Here is a 26419-nt window from a genome sequence, read left to right as displayed (position 1 = left end):
CATGATGCGCAGACATTGTATCTGCATGTATAGAATTGAACATAACCTACCTCACAGGCATTAAAAACGAGACACATACACTATCAGCTTGTATATAATAGTACACAAAGTACTCCTCATACATTAAACGTGATTCATACATAGTGTATTTGCTTGTATATATTTGTATGCAAACTACTCCTCGCACGTTAAACATAATGCATATAATTATGCAAAACGATTGCAAGCACCAATATCACCAATTGTATGTCGGTTGCCACCTGCAATATTGAAGGTCGATTGACTCTAGCCTGCTCGATTGGGATGCCTGCTAATCTTTGGAAGCAGACATTCCCACATTTAAACTGACGACGAGTTAACAAAGATCCTTTTAAAAGTCGCAAATGCGGTAGCCCCCCCCCCCCCCCCCCCCCCACAGTTTGCGGAGCTAAGCCCCTGTTCCTTTTGCTCGGCTCGGAGAGTAAGGGTGTGTTTTTCGAAGTGAATTTGATTTCAGCTCTGTGAGAGACGCCGCACAACTGCAGTGGACAAGAAACTGTCCTCTGTTCTGGAGAAGTGGTATTCTTCGGGCTTCGGACGAGCTAACAGCTCAGGTGGTCCTAGCGAAGACAACACTTAACTTCTCGGGAGCCACTAATTAGTGTAACAAATCACATACGAGCTTCGGGGCATTGCCGCATTTGTAACAATTTCCTTGAAGCATATTTATACTGTTTAATAAATGCTTGTATATATTAATCTTGTGCATACCAAGTACATTGCTTAATTAAATTATATTTTCTAAAGGGATGTTCCCTTCATCACCTGGGGCAAAGTACTGTGGTATAATGTATAAAGGTGACCTGAGAATTTATTTTTGGCATTGATGCATTTCCGAAGCTTCTGTGTCCTTGGGCCGTGTGGCGGCTGGCGACAGCGTTATCACATCATCCCACCCCTTGAGCAGACAAGGCACTTTATCACCAGCATCTCCAGGGATGCGAGGGGATGGGGGAACGGAGTGGCGTGCGCTTGTCTCTTCTGGGAGGGCGGCGGAGAGTAAAATGCCTTCTGCTGTCACCGCTGCAGGCACTTTCGCTTCTATTAAAACAAAACGTCCAGGAGCAAAACATGAACACGAGAGATTCTGCAGATGCTGGAAATCCAGAGCAACACGCGCAAAATGCTGAAGGAACTCAGCGGGTCAGGCAGCATCTATGGAAACGAATGAACAGTCGACGTTTCGGGCCGAGACCCTTCTTTACTGTTTACAGTCCTGTGCACTGCAACTGGCTCCTCCCTGAATGGAAATACCCCCCTTTTTTTTCTCACCAGTTAATGAACACAGCCGGAGTTACACTGTAAATTCAGAAGGCACTTTATTTCACGTCTTTGAAATTATAACATATCTATCTCATTGTTAAAAAAAAAACACCTCGGTTAATTTTAGAGCTTTCGGATTTTATTATTGATAGACCCAACTCCTCAGGCTTAGTATTGCCCATTTCTCACAATGTAGTGATACATTTTCCTCCTCAGGAATGTAAGTGAAGAACATTTGGACTTATTTGAATAAAACAGACAACAGTTATTCATATCTCATTGGTAGTATGCTTGGCATTGTTCAGCTCTCATTCTTATTGGATTATTTGCTTCACAGTTGCCCCTATGAAACAAGGGCTGTGGTCGATATGATGGCTGATAATGTCATACAATGTCAGCAAAAAGCTGCAGTCTAACTTCCATTGCTTTGGTACTTGGCAGCAGAAGTGTTACAGGAGTATGGTATAGGCCAAATAGACTTACCAAGTCAAATAGACTTACCAGTGACTGACCAAGATACAGAATAACAGTATCCTTAACATTCAACTTACAAATATTCGGACCAATATTTGGATGTTTTCAATATACAATTCTTCTTTGGATCTAGTCATACATATAAGTTAATCCATGCTGCAATTTCTGTTTACAATCATGAGAATTATTGACTCATCTTCACATCTCACATCCCACATCCATACTGTTTGTCCAAATATTGGAACTCTGTTGTAGTATAATTTTCCTTATTGTACTTGTACTTTCCATTAATAATTCTATCATCCAATTTATCAGATGTTTCAACTAATTCCTTTCCAAACAGCTTGTACAGAATAGATTGCACATGTACTATACATTCAACTAAATATATTTTTCCCTATTTTGAAAATGGGGACATAGAAAACTACAGCACAGTACAGACCTTTCAGACCACAACATTGTGCCAACCTTTAAACATACTTTAAGATTAATCTAACTATTGTTTCCTATATAACCCCCTTCCATTGTTCTATCATACATGTGCCTTTTAAAGAGTTTCTTAAATGCACCTAGTGTATCTGCTTCTACCACCAAACCTGGCATGGCGTTCCAAAAACCTGCTACGCACTGTGTAAAGAACTTACGTCTGTCATACCTTGCCTCCAATCACCATAAAATTATGCCTCCTTCAATTTTCCATTTCTTTCAATTATGCCTTTAGAAATGATTCGAAAGTGCCTCATTTATTATCTGTTTTAAAGTGCTGCTTTGTACAGTCCACCATTCTCCCATTTGGATCTAATCTTTTTAAGACTTCATTGTTGAATGGGACTTGAAAAAGCTTGGACTTATGGTCATTTTTTATTGAAAAGATGTTGCATTAGGGGAATGCAACCACAATTACATTTGATAAGAGGGGTGGACAGCTAATTATAATGAAAATTAATGTGAATTTTATCTTGTTTAGAAACTGCTTGGTGTTGAAGTACGGTATTCATTCAGTAGGGTCGTGTTTACTCTAATATGAAGTTACACAAATGAAATATGAGTAGTTTTCTGCTCTTCTATTTTGATAGCAGTGGGTGCAGGGAATAGTGTGTGTGTGTGTGTGTGTGTGTGTGTGTGTGTGTGTGTGTGTGTGTGTGTGTGTGTGTGTGTGTGTGTGTGTGTGTGTGTGTGTGTGTGTGTGTGTGTGTGTGTGTGTGTGTGTGTGTGTGTGTGTGTGTGTGTGTGTGTGTGTGTGTGTGTGTGTGTGTGTGGGAGAAAGCAAGATAGATATGCCAGCCGCAGCACTTAATGCAGCTAAATGCATGTTTCAACTCCAGTAAAGTCCCAGTGGAATTGTTACCGCCATGTTTGACAATGACATATTGCAATTTGCAGCTCTGAGAATACTTTACCAAAGGCACCGAAAAATAATAACTACTGAGCTTATGTGCACAAGATGAGTAATAAATAGCAGCATGGCAACCTATAGAGTAGAGTTTGTTGATATTGTTTTTCACATCTTTACATTAAGTTTGTGTATTAAGCATTTCAGAAACAAAACTGAAAATAAATCTATTATACTGGATGTTCCAGACCACATGCCATCTAAAGGATTCCCTAAATAAGAACAAAAACAAACTGTGACATTAATATATCAATCACTGATTTTATGCTCATTTGTTCTATAGAAATGTGATGGTGGAGGCCTATTGTGATTAAATTATGCACAGGATAAGTTGAATTACTAAGATAGCTCAAGTATAAAAGAGACATTCATGCAGAAGCAGAGATGAACAGGATAAAGACTTTAATCTTAATGCCAAAAATTATATATTTTGATTTTTTAAATTAACCCCACTGTAATCCCAAATTAAGAGAGTTTCTCAGGAGTTTCAACAAATTTACTTTTACATATTTTAGTAATATTAGCAGTTGTCTCCAGTTAGGAGCATTGACAATTTTATGCTGGAATATTTGGCTGAAATAATTAAGAACATAAGATTTGGGAGCAGAATTAGGCCATTTGCCCTATCACGTCTGCTCCAAAATTTTATCATGGCTGATCCAATTTTCCTCTCAGCCCCAATCTCCTGCCATTTCTCTGTATCCCTTCATGTCCTGACCAATCAAACACTGTCTTAAATATACATAAAGACTTGGCCTCCACAGCTGCTTGGGGTAAAGATTCACCACTCTCTAGCTAAGGAGTTTCCTCCTCTTCTCCATTCTAAAAGGACAGCTCTCTACTCTGAGCCTATGTCCTCTGGTCTGAGACGCTCCGGCCAAAGGAAACATCCTCTTTATGTCCACTCTTTCAAGGCCCTTCATCATTCGATAGGTGTCAATGAGGTCACCCCTCATTCTTCTGAATTCTAGTAAACTAAGGCATGGAGCCATTAAGCACTCTTCATATGCCAAGTCATTCAATCCTGGAATCATTTTGAACCCTCTCCAGTTTCAGCATGTTCTTTCTAAATTAAGGGGCACTGCTTCCAATATTCAAAGTGAGGCCTCACCAGTGCTTTATAAAGCCTGAACATTTCATCCTTTGTTTTATATTCTAGTCCTCTTGAAATGAATGCTAACATCGCATTTGCCTTCCTCACCACAGACTCAACCTGCAAATTAACCTTTAGGGAATCCTAGCAAGGATTCCCAAGACCCATTGCACCTCAGTTTTTTTGTATTTTCTCTCCATTTAGAAGAAAGGTCAGCCTTTTCATTTCTTCTACCAAAGTGCATGACCATACACTTCCCAACACTGTATTCCATCTACTATTTCTTTGCCCATTCTCCTAATCAGTTTGAGTCCTTCTGCAGCCTCTCTAGTTCCTCAAAACTACCTGCCCTTACACCTGTCTTCATATTGTCTGCAAACTTTGCAACAAAGTAATCAATTCTATCATCCAAATCACTGACATATTATGAAACAGTCCCAACACAGACCCCTGTGGAACACCACTAGTCACTGGCAGCCAGCCAGAAAAGGCTCCCTTTATTCCCACTTTTTGCCTCCTGCCAATCAGCTGTTGCTTTATCCATGCTGAAATTTGTCCTGTAATACCATGGGCTCATAGCTTGTTAAGCTGCCTCATATTGGTATCTTGTCAAAAGCCTTCTGAAAACTCAAGTGCACAACATTGAGTGATTCTCCTTTTCTATCATGCTTGTTATTTTTTCAAAGAGTTCCAACAGATTTTTCAGGAAAGATTTTCCTCTGAGGAAACCATGTTGACTATGGCCTGTTTTATCATGTGCTTCTAAGTACCCTGAAACCTCATCTATAATCATCGACTCCAACACCTTCCCAACCATTGAGGCTGACTAACTGACCAATAGTTTCCTTTCTTCTGCCTCTCTCCATTCATGGAAAGTGCAGTGACATTTGCAATTTCCCAGTCTTCTGGAACCATTCCAGAATCTAGTCTTCTCACTAATGCTTCCACAATCTCTTCAGCCACCTCGTTCAAAACCCTGGGGTGTACACCATCTGTCTAGGTGACCTATATATCTTAAGACCTTACCGTTTCCCAAGGATCTTGTGTCCAGTTATGGTAACTTCACACACTTCATGCCCTCTGGCATCTGGAACTTCCATCATACTGCTATGTCTTCCACAGTGAAGACTGATGCGAAGAATGAAATATAACTTTCTTCCTTTCTTCCATTCCAGGTTAAAGCAAAATGTATGTTCACCAGTTTAGCATTCAACAACTGACTGCTCAGCAATTTATTATTTCTTATCTGTTCCACCAACTAGATAGGTTCATGTATTTTATTACTAATTAATTGTATTTTAATTTCTTTTAAGGGCTAAACAATGTAAGTCTTTAACCTGATTTTAAAGAAATATTAATTATTACTGCAATACACTTTTTGAATTAAAATGTTTTACTAGAGACTAAACTTGCATTCAGTGGCATCTATATTTTTTCTCTCATACACACACTCACATTACATAGCTCTTAATGCTTATAATATTTAGTGGTAGGCTATTTATGAACAATATAGTAATAGTTCCCAATTGAAAGTCCTAAATTGGTCATGTCATTTTAGCAATAGAACATAGAGCAGTTCACCATAGTATGGGTTCTTCAGCCCACAGTGTTGTATCAACCTAAATAAAGCTACTCCATGCTCAACCTAACCCTTTCCTCCTACACAGCCTTTAAAACTTCCATTTTTCTTACATCCATGTGTCTATCCAAGAGTCTTTTAAATGTACCTATTGTATCAGCCTCTGCCACAGGGGTTCCCAGCATGGGGTCCACAGACCTCTTACGTATTGGTCCATCACGTAAAAAAGGTTGGGAACCCCTGCCCTACCACCAACCCTGGCAGTGCACCCACTGGCCTCTGCTTAACAACTTACCTATCACATCCCCCTAAACTTTCCTCTCCTCACCTTAAAGATATGTCTGTGGAAATCTAATTCATACAATAACACTGTTAATTTTCTACAGAGGCTGAAAATCCATTCTCAGAGATTACAAGCATTATGCCATTGCAATGCCAGTTGCTCAGTTTAAATACACAGGTAACCTGACTGGCAAGTCCAAGCACATAGCCACCTAGAGTTTAAGGTGAATAATTACATGGATAACGGCCCAGCAACTGTGAGATGCAGGAAAGCACTCACCAGATCAGTCCATCCTTTCAGTAATATATGCTTTATTTGCACTGTCAAGAATTTTATTTAGGAAGCTACCTATGTTCATTTAGAAGACAAATATATAAGGTATTGGATACTTGGAAGTGGACAAGGGAATATTTCTAAATTAACGTCTCTCTTCATGTCTATACAAGTGTGTCTAGGATTATATGCAGACCTGCTAATTTATATCTCACACGGCTGATGAAATTCTTCAATGTGTGGCCCTCCATTGGTTGGGATTGAGAATGGATGTTGTGTGCCAGCTCTCTATATGACAAGTGAACCAGTATGCAAACTTGGGCAGTCCGATATGGAGAGCAAGCTGTTGCCCATGCAGCATGCTACCCCTCTCCATGCAGCTGATGAATCCAAAGGAACGGCAGAGACCAAAAGAGTTTGACAGCAGCAGTGTCACCGGAGTTGCCAGTCAGCAATGAGCTCAATATTGGGGACTCCAACTCAGGACTTCTCCGCAACATTTACTCCTGAAGCCTTCCCTATGAGTGGGTATAGCTGCAAGGCAGGGGAGGTTTGAGATCAGTGTTTTCCTTCACCTAGATGAGCTACTGGCTATGGCTGATGAGCCCTATCTGCCTGAAGTGACTGGGTTTAAGGTGCCTTTGATCCTTCTCCTGTCAGTAGAAATGGTTCTGATGGGCTTAGTAGCTAAACCACATGTGAAGGCCAGGAGCTGGATTTGGTTGTCAGAGGCTATTTGAGCACACTTCATGGGCAGTGTTTAATAGATGGTGGGAGCATATCCCCACTACCACCCCCAGCTATGTCAACCATAAGGAACCTCGTGGTGTAGAGTGCCAATTTAATCCATGAATATCGTGTGCAATCTGGCAAGGCCTCATTTCTTAATAGGAGCTATCATGAGCAAATACAAATATTTTAATGGTTAGTTAACATTGTTTGTCCTGTGGATACAAACTAGTACTTTGGAAGGTTAATGCAAGCAAAGTCATTATGGTTTCTTTTAAAATGTGCATATTTTCCAAAGTTAGCACCAACTTACAGAACCTGTGCGCTAATTGTGCCATTTTATATTGCTAAAACATGAGTAGCGGTACAGCTGTACAATAAAAATTTAAGTCACATTTTCTGGTGGTGAAGTCTGGAAACTGGTACTTTATCTAACCAGCTGGGTTTGAATCCATTTCTAGTTGACAGAATGAGCGATACATCTGTCAGAGCCCATATGCAAAACATTTTCAGCTGATATGTAACCATAACACGAAAGCGTTAATTCTACAGGAAATAGCAATGTAGTTCAAAAGGCATGAAAGTTTTAAAAAATTTGTAAAGTACCACATTTCGCAGAACTAACCTTCTTCACCTTGATGAACCAGATGTTCACAAAATATGAATTAAATTCTTCCTCCCCAACTCTTACATTCTCTGCTGGTCTGGATAAAACTTTCCAGTCACACAGATTTTTAAAACATTTTGCTTTGCTTATAATTGCAACCACCACTCTCCCACTGGGGCAAATACTGCATTTCCCACAGTGAGATAAGGAACTAGAAAAAAATTTAATCTATTTATTTTCTCTCCAAAGTTGTGTCACATAGAAATAGACTTATGGTGCATCATAGTGGAACTTTGGTGTTGTGAGTTCTACTAAGCCATGAGAGTGAGGCATCGAGAATGAGATACAGGCTTGCCCTTAGTATTCTGTTCAATTCCTCCTTCACAGTCTCATGATAGTGATTGTCCAGGGAATAGCCTCACCCGCCCAGGAAGTTTGGGATTTTCCAGTAGCTCTCTAGGCGATGTACCATTCAAGAGCACAACCTGGGAGCTTGCGCCACCAAGGAGCTGTCTGTGGTGCTGAAACTTATCCACATACCAAAAGACATACTCCCAATCCATCCCACCTCCTACTCATCCCCCTCTCCCCCCACATACCTTCCTTCCCACATCAACAGAATTTCCACTGCTTTTAAATGTCAGTGCAAATCTTGTTTATTTAGTTAACAGATTTTGCAGCTAATGTTAATAAAAATGAACAAATCTATTGACAAGTCAACATTTTAAATGATTTTTAAAATTGGGTTCCCATTGCTTGTTGTGGTTTTTCTCAGTGCTTGAGAACTTAAGCAGTGCAATAACTGCAGAAAGGAGATGACCAGAACTTCGCTAAATAATTTTTTGTAAAAATAAGATGTCAGTGTGGTCTACACATAGTTCAGTAACAAAACAATCTAAAAATCTGTAAATTTTGAATGTTTGGTTTTGCATAAAGATGAGTACCACACTCTGAGTTTTTGTAATTGCACCCCCCACAAAACTGGCTCTCTGTTGTCCAAAGGTAGCTACTCTTAATTTCCTTCATTGAAAATTGATATTGTTCTTTTCAGATCTATTTTTGAGGTACTACATATTTGCTTGGATTTTACCTAAATATTTTGGTCCAGCTGGCCCATGAAGAGAAACTGAAAAATAGTGCACTGAGCTTTTTTTGTGGGAAACCAGCTATGATGATATCTAAGATGAAGATATCCAAGAGAAAGAATCAGGTTCAGTGAGATAATAAAGAAATGCCTTAGATGTTTACAATGACCAATGAATTAATTTTTGGATGCTTAGCTAAAGATTCATAGAGTTATACATTCACAGAAACAGGACCTTCAGCCTAACTTGTCCAAGGTGATTAAGATGTCCATCTGAGCTAGTCCCATTTGCCTGCCTTTGGCCTATATCCCTCTAAACCTTTTCTATGCATGTACCTGTCTAAATTTAATTATTGTAATTGTAGCTGCATCTACAGCTTCCTCCAGCGGCTTATTCCATACATGTATGAGATGATGAGAGGCATTGATCATGTCGATAGTCAGAGGCTTTTTCACAGGGCTGAAATGGTTGCCACAAGAGGACACAGGTTTAAGGTTCTGGGGAGTAGGTAGAGGGGAGATGTCAGGGGTAAGTTTTTTACTCAGAGAGTGGTGAATGTGTGGAATAGGCTGCCAGCGACTGTGGTGGAGTCAGATACGATAGGGTCTTTTAAGAGACTTTTGGATAGGTAAATGGAGCTTAGAAAAGTAGAGGGCTATAGGTAAGCCTAGTAATTTCTAAGGTAGGGACATGTTGAGCACAACTTTGTGGGCCGAAGGGCCTGTATTGTGCTGTAGGTTTTCTATGTTTCTATGTACCCACCACTATCTACATGAAACATTTTCTCAGTAAATATTTTCACTCTTATATTACATGTTTATCCACTGGTTTTAGATGCTCCTATATTCTCAATATCACCAAGACCAAGGAGATGGTGGTGGACTTTAGGAGATCTAGGCCTCATATGGAGCCAGTGATCATTAATGGAGAATGTGTGGAGCAGGTTAAGACCTACAAGTATCTGGGAGTACAGTTACGGTCAATTATGGAAAACCCTGAACATCCTCTACATAGCACCATCCAGAGACAGAGAAGCAGTTTCAGCGACAGGTTGCTATCGATGCAATGCTCCTCAGACAGGATGAAGAGATCAATACTCCCCAATGCCATTCGGCTTTACAATTCAACCGCCAGGAGTAAGATAGGTTAAAGTGCCGGGGTTAGGACTCAATGTTTTTAAGTAAACTACTTAAGAACTTTTTAAAAGCTATTATTAATGCTTTTTGAGAGGGTGATTTTAGATGCATATCATATTTTTACTGAGTTAAGTATTGTATGTAAATAGTTTTGCTACAATAAGTGTATGGGACATTGGAAAAAAGTTGAATTTCCCCATGGGGATGAATAAAGTATCTATCTATCTATCTATCTTCTGGTGGAGTGGAAAAGACTTCCCTTATATCAGAATCAGAATCAGGTTTAACATCATTGGCATGTGTCATGAAAATTTGTTGTCTTTGCAACAGCAGTACAACACAATACATAATAATAGGAGAAATGTGAATTACATAAGATAGATAGATAGATAGATAGATACTTTATTCATCCCCATGGGGAAATTCAACTTTTTTCCAATGTCCCATACACTTGTTGTAGCAAAACTAATTACATACAATACTTAACTCAGTAAAAAATATGATATGCATCTAAATCACTATCTCAAAAAGCATTAATAATAGCTTTTAAAAAGTTCTTAAGTCCTGGCGGTAGAATTGTAAAGCCTAATGGCATTGGGGAGTATTGACCTCTTCATCCTGTCTGAGGAGCATTGCATCGATAGTAACCTGTCGCTGAAACTGCTTCTCTGTCTCTGGATGGTGCTATGTAGAGGATGTTCAGAGTTATCCATAATTGACCGTAGCCTACTCAGCGCCCTTCGCTCAGCTACCGATGTTAAACTCTCCAGTACTTTGCCCACGACAGAGCCCGCCTTCCTTACCAGCTTATTAAGACGTGAGGCGTCCCTCTTCTTAATGCTTCCTCCCCAACACGCCACCACAAAGAAGAGGGCGCTCTCCACAACTGACCTATAGAACATCTTCAGCATCTCACTACAGACATTGAATGACGCCAACCTTCTTAGGAAGTACAGTCGACTCTGTGCCTTCCTGCACAAGGCATCTGTGTTGGCAGTCCAGTCTAGCTTCTCGTCTAACTGTACTCCCAGATACTTGTAGGTCTTAACCTGCTCCACACATTCTCCATTAATGATCACTGGCTCCATATGAGGCCTAGATCTCCTAAAGTCCACCACCATCTCCTTGGTCTTGGTGATATTGAGACGCAGGTAGTTTGAGTTGCACCATATCACAAAGTCCTGTATCAGTTTCCTATACTCCTGAATCATTGAGTGTGTGCTTTCAGACTTCTGTACCTCCTTCCTGATGCTAGCAATGAGAACAAGACATGTCCTGGGTGATGGGTCTCCTTAATGGTGGATGCCACCCTTTTGAGACATCGCTCCTTGAAGATGTCCTGGATCCAATGGAAGCTGGTTAATTCAGTTTACTACTCTCTGCAACTTATTTTGATCCTGTGCAGTAGCCCCCACCCCCATACCAGACGATGATGCAGCCAGTTAGAATGCTCTCCATGGTACATCTGTAGAAATTTGCGAGTGTCTTTGTCCTATTGAAACATAGCTGCTGTCATGCCTTCTTGGTAGCTATATAGATATGTTGGGGCTGGAGTAGATCCTCAGAGATACTGACACCCAGGAACCAATTTTGATTAATCTAAAATTCAAGGATAAACATGAGTACCTGATATCATCAGGCATAGCTTCAAAACATTTGATGGGTTGGGTGATCTGCATATTTGACTCTTAAACTCCCCTTAAATTTGTCAAATATGGAGGTTTCAATATGTAACCTTGGTTGGGGAACTGCAAAAGAACAAAATCTGAAAAACTGTAAAACTTATTATCCTGGATGAAGGTACGATGGATCACAATACAACTATTGATACATTGGATCAAGATCTTAAGCTCAGCAATCAATTAATGAGAGTTGCTGCTTCAGTGCTGATTAGATGTATCCATCAAATATTACCAGTAATTCCATGAGATACTAAAACAGATGAATCAAAAGTTTGTATCAAAGCATTATATATTTGGAGGGAAAAATGTTAAATGCTTACAACAATGTGAGTGCCTTTGGCAGGTGATCTATTTACAATACAGTTTGCTTCAAATGTCCACAGATCAGAAAATGGGGAAAGTAAGCACCAGGAATGACCTTGTTGAAACACTTGGGCTAGATTGTTACATCACTTCATGATCTGATGTAAGCTGCTTTCCCAAATGTCACTCAACACTTTTCGAATTATCAGTAGTTGCATGAAGAGCAATTTTTGCACCAAAACATAATACAGTGAGCTCACGATAAAGGACCTTCTTTCAAAGCTTCTTGGACAACATTTAGAATAAAAAATTCCAATGACAGACTGTGATAAACATTTTCTTGTTTAATTTTCAACTCCCGAACACCACCTGGTGTACCATCACATTATTTTGTACTAAAAGGAGCACCAATCATGTTATTCAGGTATTTAGATCCACATTAGCACAGGACAATGAGTTCAGAAATTACTACCACATATAATTGAGGCCGCAATAATAACTGATAATGCTGTTATGAAAGATATCTTCATTTGTTGGATGCCAGTTATTCCAGCTGATCCACCTTTTCAATTCAAGGGATGTCAGTTCCCTGTAACAGTTAATCTTGCACTGAGAATCACAAAGTGCAAGGATAATCACAAGAAGTTGTTGGCGTTATTTCTAAAACTCAGTGTGAACCCCATGGTCATCTATACATGGGTACGCCAGGACTAGGAATAAAAGCTATCTGCATGATTTTATACCAAATTAAAAAGAACATTGAAATCAAGGAAATTTACACATTGTGTATACCTACTTACAGAACTATATTTAATGAAATTTTGTATATATATTTATTTTAAATGTGTAGTTTTAGATTGCCAATTTTAGTTAAGCCATTTTAACCCCAATTATATTATTCATGGAATAAATACATTTTTAAGATAGACTTTATTTCATTTACGAGGTGCAGTAGAGAACCCCATTGCAAGGAAGTAAACACAAACATCATGTTCTCCGGCATAATAACCTGGGTATTTGAACATGCCTTAACATTAGACTACACTTAAAAGCATTGATGCTGCAACAGTAGACAGTTATTAACTGTTGTCCATATCTATTGCCTATCTATATAATGGAAACTAGAATCAAATCTATGCAGTCAAACTGAGAGTCTTGTATTTTCTACTGTTTGAATGCAGCAAACATGTCCATTGTTGTTCTCAGCTCCTGGCTATTTTTAATCAGTTATTTTAGGATTGATGGTTAGGCATAGCGAGCGATATTCATCACAAAGGATTCAGCAGTTTGAGATGGGAGCCCCCAACTGATGGACAAGGCAATTTACAGTTCAAAGAACAGATGAATTACCCTCCTCTGTCTAAGATACAGGTATTTCATGCTCTTCAGAAAGAAGCCTCCAGATGTTCCACTAGTCTGGCCATTCTATATGAGCTTCACCCGCAGTCCGTCTCTCCTTGTGGCGACCTTGCGGGTGAGGAGACACCATCACCTGATCTAGTAGACCCAGAGTACATGGTGACCTTAAATCGATGGTGTCACCCACAACTTGTTAGAGATTTATTGCCACTTTGACACCACTGTTAACTGGAGTAGTTCTTCTTTGTTGCAGCATTATATCTGCATTTTCATAATCATTAAGGTTATTTCTTTCGATGTCTCATTGCCGCACTTCTGATTGCGGACTGAATAACAATCCGACGACTGCGTGTACTTTTCTATGAATTAATTGAAGCTCTCACCAAAATGACTTCTTTCTGCTTTCCTGCCATAGCCTGTTCATTACTTTCTCCTTTTCTGTTCCTTTCTACATGCATTCAGTTCATTCATAATTTAAAGAATTTAGTGAACAACCAAAATTGCAAAAGGAACAAAACAAAACTTAAAGACTAGATATAACTGACAATTTGAATCAACGATTTGGAGCAAAAATACTTTGAATTGTTTGTCTTTTTACTTGGATTTAACTGACCCTACCTTGATCTGCCCCTTTTCACATTGGTTAAATGACTTGTTTATTAATTATTTCATATTTCATATTTCTTATGACTCTTTTCCTATTTTTTATTGAGTTTTATAATCTCATAAGACATAGGGGCAAAATTAGGCCTTTCAGCCTATTGAGTCTGCTCCATCATTCCATCATGATTGATTTATTTTCCCTCTCTCAACCCCATTCTCCTGCCTTCTCCCCATAACCTTTGACACCCAGACTAATCAAGAACCTATCAACATCTGCCTTAAATATACTCAATGACCTGGTGTCCACAGCTGCCTGTGGCAATGAACTTAGCTGTCCTTTTACTTTTTGTTTCTCTCCCATTTCACCACTGTGATAATTGCACCAGTTATTTTTACATGATTATAAATTAAGAAGTATTACAGACTTTATACTGAAGCAATAAGGTCACCAGGGATTGCCTGTGAAATCACCCAAGCTGAATCCAGGAATAATTTTTTGGAGGTAATTTCTCATGATCTTAACTTCACAATGGTTGCAGTTGACTGCCCTTGGTGAAATGCGAAATGTGAATAATTCTCAAATGGTTCATTCCAGAAATTAATTTATATTATATCAATGTCAGCCTGGAGCCTACATGCGAGTTCACTCTTTGCTGGATTTAAATCTGTCACCTGAGCAGAGCAGAACTCTGCATATTTTACAAGGAAGAATATTCCATGCGTGCCCTTTCCCCAAACTAAATGTGATGTGACACGATCATACTGATAGTATAAGAGTAATATATAATGCCCTTTCTGAATTACATTTGAGATATTCTTGGTCTGCTTTAAGAACCCACTGTCTACTCTTCATTCATCTGGCTGAACCCTCATCCTATAAGGTTTGTAGGACCCATGTATCTATTTGTTGTCTGTTATATTGTATTTATGCTGTGCACCTTCTCTTTGGATTAAGGTAATTTGTAACGTTGACTTGGGCAGCGGTTACTGGGTGGCATATGGTTAAAATAAATTAATATAGTCACCTGTTTGCCTCTTTGGCAGCATAGGGACGGGGTGAGTACAGAGTGTGTCATACAGTGCAATATTCCCTCACTTAGACTTTTAGTTTGTTTTCATGTAGTAGCTATGATGTTCAATATTCTGGATTTATATCTTTACCAAAATTCCATGTTCATGTCCCCATTTTTGTTCTCTTCTTTTAAATGCTGTTTCTCTAATTTGCCATACATTTATTTTCTTTTATATTATATTTTAGTGCTGTAAGAGCTGATCATGTTATTAACATTACTGGGATTCAATACATGCCAACAATGTAAATGATTTTTTAATATGACTTTTAAGATAAATCTCAGTATCACTATTGTACAAATCGATGGATGACCACCTTTCCTGTTCAAGTTATGCGATTCAGTTAAGGGAAGACAGATTTCATTTGTTATTAGTCCCAGATAATAAGACAGTCATTATTTTTAAATAAATATAGTAACATTAACAATCCTATAGCCAATAAAGTGGTCACTGAGTGTATGCTTGTGGTCTTCTACTGCTGAAGCCCATCCACTTCAAGGTTTGATGTGTTGTGCATTCAGAGATACTCTTCTGCATACCACTGTTGTATCACATGGTTATTTAAGTTACAGTTGTCTACCTGTCGGCCTGAACCAGTCCACCCATTCTTCTCTGACCTCTGTTGATTTTTGCCCACAGTGTTACCACTCACTGGATTTTTTGTTGTTTTTTTTTACACCATTCTCTGTAAACTCTCGACTCTGCTGTGTGTGAAAATCCTAGAAGTCCAGCAGTTTCTTAGATACACAAACCACCCCATCTGGCACCAGCAATCATTCCATGGTCAGTTACATTGATCATATTTCTTCCTCATTATGCTGCTTGGTCTGAACAGCAACTGAACCTCTTGATCATGTCTGCATGCTTTTATACATTGAGTTTGCTGCCACATAATTGGCTGATTAGATATTTACATTAATGAGCAGGTGTACAGGTTTCCCTAATAAAGTAGCCTCTGGGTCTATATACTAATGTTAGTTTAATAAAATAGATATATTGGCTTTGGATATGATGCTAAAGAACATTGCCACATTAAGCCCTTATGCTAATACTCTGAGTCTATCATTTAGATGTTTTAGACAAGTTCACATTTCTAATAAACTTCTATGTAATCAGAATTGTATACTTACCTTAGCTTTTTAAGATGGTTAAAAATGTTAAGTGCATAAAATTCCAACCAATAATTTATCTTACATGGCCTTGACAAAAATAATATAATAAAATCTTCACAGTGACTAATTCAGTAGAGTGACACACAATCCACTGACAGGCACAGCTGAACATTTCAGTTCATGCTGTTTTTTTAATAAATAATTTTCAATCCGAAAAACAGTCATACGTCAAGTGAATGTAAAACATGAGAAGTATTTTGTTCAGACTAATACTTTATAACATCTGTTATTTATTTGAGAATAATCTTACATAGAGAGGAACTAAAGGAACGCACATGAAATGGTGGAGGAACTCAGCAGGCCTGGCAGTATCTATGGAAAAGAGTCCTTCTGAAGGTCTCGGCTCAAAACTTCGACTGTACCCTTTTCTATAGATGCTTCCTGACCTGCTGAGTTCCTTCACCATTTTGTGTGTGTTGCTTGGATTTCCAGCATCTGCAGGTTTTCTCTTGTTTGTTAGAGAAACTAGTAAGCTTGCCTGGTAAGAAAAAAATTAGATTTAATTTTTTGTTGAAACAGTGCAATAGGTGTAAAAGAAGTTTAGACTGCAGTACTTAGTTAATGAAAAATAGTTGGTGTAACAGGTGGCGAGCAATTACCATAGAAATTAAGGCATTGATAGTCATTAAAGGAAATTGTTTACATGGGTAATCTTAGCAGTAGTGTGGTTAAGAAAGATTTATCAGGATATTAACTAAAAGCAGACAATTGGGACTCATTCATTTAGAAAATGATGTAATGCTGAGGTTTTATAAGGCAGTAGCCTGACCACATTTGGAGTATTGTGAGCAGTTTTGGGCACCTTGTCTAAGAAAGAATGTGCTGGTGGAGAAGGTCCAGAGGAGGTTTGCGAGAATGCTCCCAGGAAAGAGAAGGTCAACATACGAGGAGCATTTGATGGCTCTGGACCTGTACAAGTCGGAGTTAAGAAGAATAAGGAGAGAATCTCATTGAAACCTATTGAAAATTGAAAGGTCTCAGCAGAGTGGACATCGTATGGGGTGTTTCTAATAGTGGGGGAGTCTATGTCCAGAGAACGCAGCCTCAGAATACAAGAGGTGATGAGAACTTTCTTAGCCAGAAAGAGGAGAACCTACGGAATTCATCACTGCAGACAGCAAGTCATTTGGTATATTTAAAATGGAGGCTGATAGGTTCTTGATTAGTCAGGACATCAAAGGTTACAGGGAGAAGGGCTGAGATGAATCATTAATCAGCCATGATGGAAAGACAATGAACTGAATGGTCTAATTATTTTCCTATGACTTATGGTTTAATGGAACTTGGTTGCATGGCCCGATCGGACTGAAGGGCCTATTTTCTATGTTGAGTTGCTTTAAGTGTCTCACAAGTTGAGTGAATTTAGGTTTTTAATAAATTATTTAAAGTAATAAACTGAAGAGAATAAATATTATTTCACAGATATCGACACAGTTCTACCTGTAGAACTAGTGTTAATGAAATAACATGGCCTTGCAGGTGATTATTCATCTGCATTCACAAGTCCTTTATTCAGAGGAAAATTTATGTATGCCACTTAAAGTGGGCATTTTTATTAAAGCAATAAATGAACTTTCTAAAACATAATCATATTTTGAAAATGATTTTCTGGATTTATTGCATTCAGTCTATGATAATTATTTTATGCCAGGTAATTTATCAAGGTAGATGTATTTATACCTCTGATTTTTATAGAATAATCTCTTACACCTAATGGTTTATCTCAATTCTCATTGTGACAGTGATTTAGAATTCTTAAAAGGTAAATTTAAGGTAAATGTTATTATCAAAGTACATATATGTCACCATTACAACTGTGAGATTCATTTTCCTGCAGGTAATTTTGGTCATCTAGAATGTGGGCAGTCTTTGCCATTACTTATATCACAGGTAAAATCACACGTTGTCATAGCAAAGGGTTTGATACAAAATGGTTGCTTCCACAATACCTATAGCTCTTTACTCTAGCATCATAAAGGAGGGTGATTGAATGAGATACAGTGAGAAGACATATTTCCTTTCTTAAAATTTAGTAACGTAGTCCAAATGATCTGCTATTACTAATCAATTGTGTTTCTCACTAATATAAGTGGCTAGAATGCAGAAATATGTTGTGAGCTTTTTTATATTTGTACTCAAAATGGAGAGTTTATGGAAGGAATGAGATTTATTGTGTGATTATAAAGGCCAAGTAGTAAATGAAATGTAATACCAGCAATGCAAATATTCCATTTGGAACAAAGATTGAACATCATGCAATTAAATCCAAAGAGGTTATGGTGAGGTTTAATAATAAAAAGCACAGACTTCATTTAAAATATGGTATACAATTCTTTCACTACAGTCTGTAAGGAATGTGTCCTTGAGGGAGTCTAGTGAGGAGTAACAAGACAATGCCAAAATGGAATATTTGAGAACCTTGACCTCAGCAGTCCAGAGAAAAGATGGTTAAAGTGAGATCTCGTGTGTTTTTGAAAATATTAAATGACAAAAACAAATTAGATTAAATATTATTCTGTCAGTCAGGCCAATAGAACATGAGATTCAAGTTTAAAATAGGGGGAAGGAAAATTAAATAATGACTTCAGCATAAGATACTTTTTATTTGAAAGGTAACTTATTTTGGAATGATCAACCAAGTAGCTTAAAGAGGTTAAAGTGGAAATCAAACTATATACAATCTCGACTAGTTTATTTCCATTACCAAAAGGATGGGTATAGAACAATTTTTATTAATATAGTGGAATTATAGATTTTCTAAAATATGATTATTATCATCAATTTTTTAAAAGTTAAAGTTATGAGATTCAATGATTCTCAAATGCATATTTACAGATTTTCTATTCCTAATGTTGAGATTTTAAAAGGATACCATGGTTTGATTTTTTTAAGGCTTTTATTTATATTTTTATTTTTCCTTTACAGGTTTTACTGGGATTTCACAATGTTGTTGTTTATGGTTGGAAATCTCATAATTATCCCAGTAGGAATCACTTTTTTCAAGGAAGAAACCACAACCCCTTGGATTATCTTTAATGTTGTGTCTGACACCTTCTTCCTTATGGATTTAGTCTTAAACTTCAGGACTGGAATTGTTATAGAAGATAACACTGAGATCATACTGGATCCACAGAAAATTAAGAAGACATATTTAAAAAGCTGGTTTATTGTCGACTTTATCTCCTCAATCCCTGTGGATTATATATTTTTGATAGTAGAAAAAGGAATTGACTCAGAAGTTTATAAAACAGCCCGAGCTCTACGGATTGTACGTTTTACAAAAATTCTCAGCCTTCTACGATTACTGAGGCTTTCAAGACTAATTAGGTACATCCATCAATGGGAGGAGGTAAGACTATTTTCAATTGAATTCTTTTCAGCTCATATGTTTCAGTTTTCATACATAACTTTAGCTCATATGTTCTGGTTTTCAAACAGAACTTTAGTTCATATGTTCCGGTTTTCAAACTTAACTTTAGTTCATATGTTCCAGTTTTCATACATAACGACAGCTCATATATTTCAGTTTTCATACATAACTTTAGCTCATATGTTCTGGTTTTCAAACATAACTTTAGTTCATATGTTCCAGTTTTCATACATAACTACAGCTCATTTGTTTCAGTTTTCATACGTAACTACAACTACAGCAACTTAAGCTTGATGGAATGGATATTCAATAGTACAAACTTTTCATTATAGGCTGTAGGAGCCATGCACCTGTTTTCTATCTGCATGGGATTCTGTGATGCACGTTCATTATGTTTTTTTATGGCAACTAGTCATGTGGGTGTGGTAAAAGCAAAGGTTTTAGTTATGTAGTAAAGCTTTGTTCTCGGCAGTTTAGTGATGGGACCGCTGGACATCACATCTTTTGCTGACCGCTTATCTTGACTTAATTATATTTGAAATTACTTAAATCTACTTAAGTATGTTTAATATCGCTAGTTTTAGTTTCATAAGTTTCATCACTTCTCCACTGTATGTTTTGCTAGTTGGTAATAAAGGATTGAATATATTTCTTCCACTTTTTGGAAAGCTATTGCTGGTTTGATTGGATGGCTTGTCATACAAGGATAACTACCTGTGTGTCACCAGCAGCGGCATTGGTTTGTTCAAGTCGCCATTATGGTGGTGTTATCCGTCGGTCTCGAGAGACCATGGATCTGCACTTGGAGTTTCCAGGGCGCAGGCCTGGGCAGGGTTGTATGGGAGACCTGCAGTTGCCCAAGCTGCAGGCCTTCCCCTCTCCACGCCACCGATGTTGTCCAAGGGAAGGGACCCATGCAGCTTGGCACAGGTGACGTCGCAGGGCAATGTGCTGTTAAGTGCCTTGCTCAAGGACACAAACATGATGCCTCAGCTGAGGCTCGAACCAGTGACCTTCAGGTTACTGGTCTGATGCCTTGCCCACTAGGCCACACGCCAACACATTATAGTAGACATTAAAAATGTATGTTAGCAGGGAGGAAAACTAATCAACGTAAGACAAACTCATAACTACATTTTGTTGGGGCACTTTGTTACCCAACACCGGTGACTGCCTGAAATAACTGCGCTGCTCATTACAAATCTGCCCATACAATAATTTAGAAATATGCATGAACTTTTTGCGTAAGTGACCTAATAAATATAAAATTCATTAAAAAGGGCAAATGCTGAATCATTGCTTGGCCTTTGTGACTAAAGAATCCAAAGCAACGCACACAAAATGCTGGCGGAACTCAGCAGGTCAGGCAGTATCTACGGAAATGAATAAACAGCTGACATTTTGGGCCCAGACCCTTCATCAGGACAGAAGAGGAATGGGGGAGATGCAAGAATAATATTTTGGAAGAGGGGAAGGAGGGTAGCTAAAAGGTGGTAAGTGAAGCCAGGTGGGTAGGAAAGGTAAATCGCCGGAGAGGAAGAAATCTGAAAAGAGTAGGAAGTGGATCATAGGAGAAAGGGAAGGAAGAGGGGACCTGGGGAGGGCGATGATACACAGGCGAGAAGAAGTAAGATGCCAGAATGGGAAATAGAAGAAGAGAGGAGGGCAAGGGAATTATTTTTTTTATCCAGAAGGGGAAGTCAATGTTCATTCCATCAGTTTGGAGGCTACACTGATGAAATAAAAGGTGTTGCTCCTCTACTCTAAAGGTGGCCTCATCATGGCACAAGAGGAGGCCATGGACCGACATTTTGCAATAGGAATTGGAATTACAATTTCACTGGAAAGTTCTGCTTATAGCGGATGGAGTAGAGGTGCTCAACAAAGTGATTCCCCAATCTATGATGGTTCTCACTGATGTAGAGGAGGGACACTGGACACAATAGACAACCCCAGCAAATTCACAGGGTGAAGTGTTGCCTCACCTGGAAGGACTGTTTGGGGCCCTGAATGGGGATGAGGGAAAAGTGAATGGGCCGGTGTAGCATTTTGGCCGCTTGCAGGAATAAGTGCCGGGAGAGAGATTAGTTGGGGTGGGACAAATGGACAAGGGAATCATGGAGGGGGCAATCCCTGTGGAAAATAGAGAGTGGGGGGGGGGGGTGGGGAAGTAAAGCTACTTTTGGTGGTAGGATCCATTTATAAATGGTGGAAATTGTGGAGAATGATGTGTTGGATGGAGAGGCTCATGGGCTGGTAGGTCAGGACAAGAGGAACTATCACTGTTAAGGTGGTGGGAAGATAGGGTGAGCACAGATGTTCTGGGAATGGATGAGATTTAGATAAAGGCAGCAGCAATCATGAACTAACTACCAGCAAGCATATCTTTACCCTCCCTCTCCCTGCTTTCCACATGGATAGGTCCCTCCGTGATTCCCTTGACAATTTGTCCCTCCCCACTTATCTCCCTCCCAGCACTTATCTCTGCAAACAGTCAAAATGCTACACCTGCCCATTCACTTCCTTCCTCACCTCCATTCAGGGCCCCAGACAGTCCTTCTAAGTGAGGCAACACTTCATCTGTGAATCTGCTGGTGTTGTCTATTGTGCCAGGTGCTCCCGATGCAGCCTCCTCTACACTGGTGAGTCCCATTGTAAAATTCACTTTGCCAAGCACCTCTGCTCCATCTGCGAAAAGCAGAACTTCCTTGTGGCCAAACATTCACGTTCAGAGATGTCAGTCATCTCCTGCCGTGATGAAACTGCTCTCAGGGTGAAAGAGCGACTCCTTATTTTCCAACTGGGTAGCCTACAACCTGATTGTAAGAATATCAATTTCTTCTTCTGCTGAAAAAAATCTATCTCCCCTCTCCTGTCCTTCTATTTCCCACCCTGACCTCTTTCCTCTTCTCACCTGCTTATAACGCGCCCCCCCCCCCCCAGAGTCTCCTACTCCTTCCCTTTCTCCTATGGTCCACTCTCCTCTCCCATCTGTTTCCATCCTCTCTTATGCCCTTTACCATTCCTACCCACCTGGTTTCACCTACCACCTTCCCCCTCCCCCCATCTTCTTATTCTGGCGTCTTCCCCCTTTCTGAAGTCCCAAAGCATCGACTGTTCATTAATTTCCATGGATGCTGTCTGACCTGCTGAGTTCCTCCAGCATTTTGTGTGTGTGCTTTGGATGTCCAGCATTTTTGTGTTAAGGAATACATGGTTAGTGGCATGAAAAGCAAATGTTGAAATATTTAGCAGGTCTGTGTGGAACAATATTAATGTTTCAGTAGATGAAGAAGTTTTAAGATGCAAACAAAACATCAGAGGGCAGAAGAAAATGAATGGAAAGGCCTATAATAGAGGGGGAGGCAGGAAGGTTTAAGTTAAAAGGCAAAAGAGAGTGTTAATATATGAAGTAAAGAAATAATAACTCTTGGTTATTTCTTAAAACATTATTGTTTTAAGTGTAGTTTAGAAACTTGAATACATGGTGTACTGTAGACTTTAAACTTCGTAGAGTGCTGCATAGTTGAAAATGTCATCTTTCAAATTAAAGTGAGACATTTTTCCATCTCAAATGGATAGAAAAGATTCTGAAAAATTGAGAGAAGATCGGACATTTCAGAGGAAATACTTTCTGTTACCGCAATCTCACTAAATCAAATGATCAGATCATCTCTTCCATGCATAATGTGAGACCTTGCTCTGAGCACTTTTGCTGCTGTTTCCTACATTACAGAAATGACACTATTTCAAGAAATGTATACAACGCTTGCTTTAAGACAATTTGCGATTTTCAGATTTTGAAAAGTGCTATGTAAATCAGTGTTACCTAAATAATGTCTTAAATGTCTGTTCTGCTTCGCCTTTCTTTATATTATACAGTATGCTCATAGATATTATCTAATCAATGCAGTATTTCTGAATCTAGCAGTATCCAACACTATATCTAAAGCACTATGGCGTAAGCCATAAAAACCACGGAGACAACTTTAGAATTTTGTTTAGCAAGTACTTGTGCTTAAGATGTAGAGTTTTAAAATTATATTTATAATATTAATAATTTACTCTGTCAACTAGTAACAAAACCATTCTATTTTTTACATTTTCCATGCAGTGTAATTTTATTTTCTTTATGTTTATGCTTAAGATCAGCATAGATTTCCTTGAAAAAAGGAAAACAAAGACCCAAATGACGATCTTCTGAGCTATATTACTATATTTTTTATATTGGCATGAATACTATGAGGAGAATATTGGTTTGTGTTCATGGTAACACATTGATTTTGTCAGTTACTTGGCCCCTAAATGTCGACTGTTTATTCATTTCCATAGATGCTGCCTGGCCTGCAGAGTTCCTCTATTAGCTTGTGTGCGTTGCTTTGGATTTCCAGCATCTGCAGAATCTCTTGTTATTTCTTCAAGTTGATTATGAATTTAGTTTGAACTCTAGGTTAAATTAGGAGTTGTTCAGGCAATTGGTAGAATACTAGCACGATATGCAAAGTTACGTTTGTTTCATGTTCTCTGTGCCACAACTTCCATTTCTAAATACATGCCCAGAGCCGTCAAATGCTCTTCATATGACGAGCTGCTCAATTCTGGAATCATTTTTGTGAATCTCCTTTGAACCATCTCCAGTGTCAGCACATCCTTTCTAAGAAAAGGGTCCCAAAACTGCTCACAGTTCTCCAAGTGAGACTTCACCAGTGCTTTATAAAGCCTCAACATTACGTCCTTGCTCTTACATTCTGATCCTCTTGAAATGAACGCTAGTATCACATATGGCTTTCTCACCACAGGCTCAACCTGCAAGTTAACCTTTATGGAATCCTATACAAAGACTCTTCAGATTTTCACCTCAGATTTTTGAATTTTCTCTGCATTTAAAACATATTCTACCCTTTGATTTCTTCTACTAAAGTGCATGACCATACACTTCCTGACACTGTATTCCATTTGGCACTTCTTCGCCCATTCTCCTGATCTGCTGAAGTCCTTCTAGAACCTTTCTGCTTCCTCAAAAGTGCGTGCTCCTCCACCTATCTTTGTATTGTCTGCAAACTTTGCAACAGAGCCATCAATTCTGTCATCTAAGTCATTGATATAACATTGAAGAAGCGATCCTAACGCAGACCCCTGTGGAACACCATTAGTCAACAGCAGCCAAAAAAGGCTCTCTTTATTCCCATCCTGCCTCCTGCCAACCAACCACTGTTTTATCCATGCAAGAATATTTCCTGTAATACAATGGGCTCTTAACTTGCTGTGGCACTTGTCAAAGGCCTTCTGAAAGTGTAAGTCCACAACATCAACCGATTCTCCTTTGTCTATCCTGCTTGTTATTTCTTCAAAGAATTCCAACAGATTTGTCAGACTAGATATTCTCTTGAGGAAACCGTGCTGACTGTGGCTTATCTTATCATGTACTTCCAAGTACCCTGAGACCTCACCCCTAATAATTGACTACAACATCTTCCCAACCACTGAGGTCAGACTAACTGGCCTGAAGTTTCCTTTCCTCTGCCTCTCTCCTTTCTGGATGAGTGGAGTGACATTTGCAATTTTCCAATCTTCCGGAACCATTCCAGAATCTAGTGATACTTGAAAGATCATTATTAATTCCTCCACAATCTCTTCATCCATCTCTTTCAGAACCCTGTAATGTACATCATCTGGTCCAAGTGACTCAACTATCTTCAGACCTTTGTTTCCCATTAACTTTCTCCCTAGTAATGGCAACTTCACACACTTCTGACCCCCGACACCCTGGAGCTTCCAGTATACTGCTAGTGTTTTCCATAGTGAGGACTGATGCAAAATACTTTTTCAGTTTATCTGCCATTTCCTTGTTCCCTCATTACTACATCTCCAGTGGTCCAATGTCCACTCTTGCCTCACTTTTACAGTTTATGTGTCTGAAGAAACTTTTAGTATCCTTTATAATATTATTAGCTAGCTTTTGTATTCCATTTTTTCCATCTTCATGACTTTTTTAGTTGCCTTCTGTTGGTTTTTAATATCTTCCCAACTAACTTCCCATTAATTTTTATATGCCTCTCTATGGTTTTATGTTGGTTTTGACTTCACTTATTAGCCAAGGTTGTGTCAATTTGCCTTTAGAATACTTCTTCCTCTTTGGAATGTATATAATCTGTGCCTTCCAAATTGCTTCCAGAAATTCCAGCCATTGCTGCTCTGCTGTCATCCCTGCCAGTGTTCTTTACCATTCCAACTCTTCTTCATGCCTCTGTAATTCTCTTTACACCAGTGTAATACAGATGCATCTGACTTTAGCTTCCCTTTCTCAAATTTCAGAGAGAATTCTATCATATTATGATCACTGGCCTCTAAGGGTTTTTTTTAAAAATCTTTAGCTCTCTAATCAATTCTGGTTCATTGCACAACACCCAATCCAGAATAGCTGATTCCCTCGTGGGCCCTACCATAAGTTGCTCTTAAAAAGCCATCTTATAGGCGTAACAACAGCACACACAAAATGCTGGTGGAACACAGCAGGCCAGGCAGCATCTATAGGGAGAAGCGCTGTTGACGTTTCGGGCCGAGACCCTTCGTCAGGACTAACCGAAAGGAAAGATAGTAAGAGATTTGAAAGTAGTGGGGGGAGGGGGAAATGCAAAATGATAGGAGAAGACCGGAGGGGGTGGGATGAAGCTAAGAGCTGCAAAGGTGATTGGCGAAAGTGATACAGATCTGGAGAAGGGAAAGGATCATGGGACCGGAGGCCTCAGGAGAAAGAAAGGAGGGGGGGGAGCACCAGAGGGAGATGGAGAACAGGCAAACAACTAAATATGTCAGGGATGGGGTAAGAAGGGGAGGAGGGGCATTAACAGAAGTTAGAGAAGTCAATGTTCATGCCATCAGGTTGGAGGCTACCCAGCCGGTAT

General features: G+C 39.0%; 1 protein-coding gene across 1 annotated transcript in view; it reads left to right on the top strand.

The window, feature by feature from the left end:
- The window catches only part of LOC140739776 (potassium/sodium hyperpolarization-activated cyclic nucleotide-gated channel 2-like), a 165255-nt gene that overhangs the window by 862 nt on the left and 137974 nt on the right, over positions 1-26419 (top strand). The window contains exon 2 of the mRNA XM_073068285.1: positions 19070-19493. Coding sequence (XP_072924386.1) covers positions 19070-19493 — 424 coding nt within the window. The remainder of the gene's footprint in view (positions 1-19069; positions 19494-26419) is intronic.

Source organism: Hemitrygon akajei, chromosome 16 (assembly GCF_048418815.1).
Source record: "Hemitrygon akajei chromosome 16, sHemAka1.3, whole genome shotgun sequence".
Taxonomy (NCBI): Eukaryota; Metazoa; Chordata; class Chondrichthyes; order Myliobatiformes; family Dasyatidae; genus Hemitrygon; species Hemitrygon akajei.
Note: the sequence above shows the minus strand (reverse complement) of the source record. Positions and strands in the feature narration are given on the sequence as shown.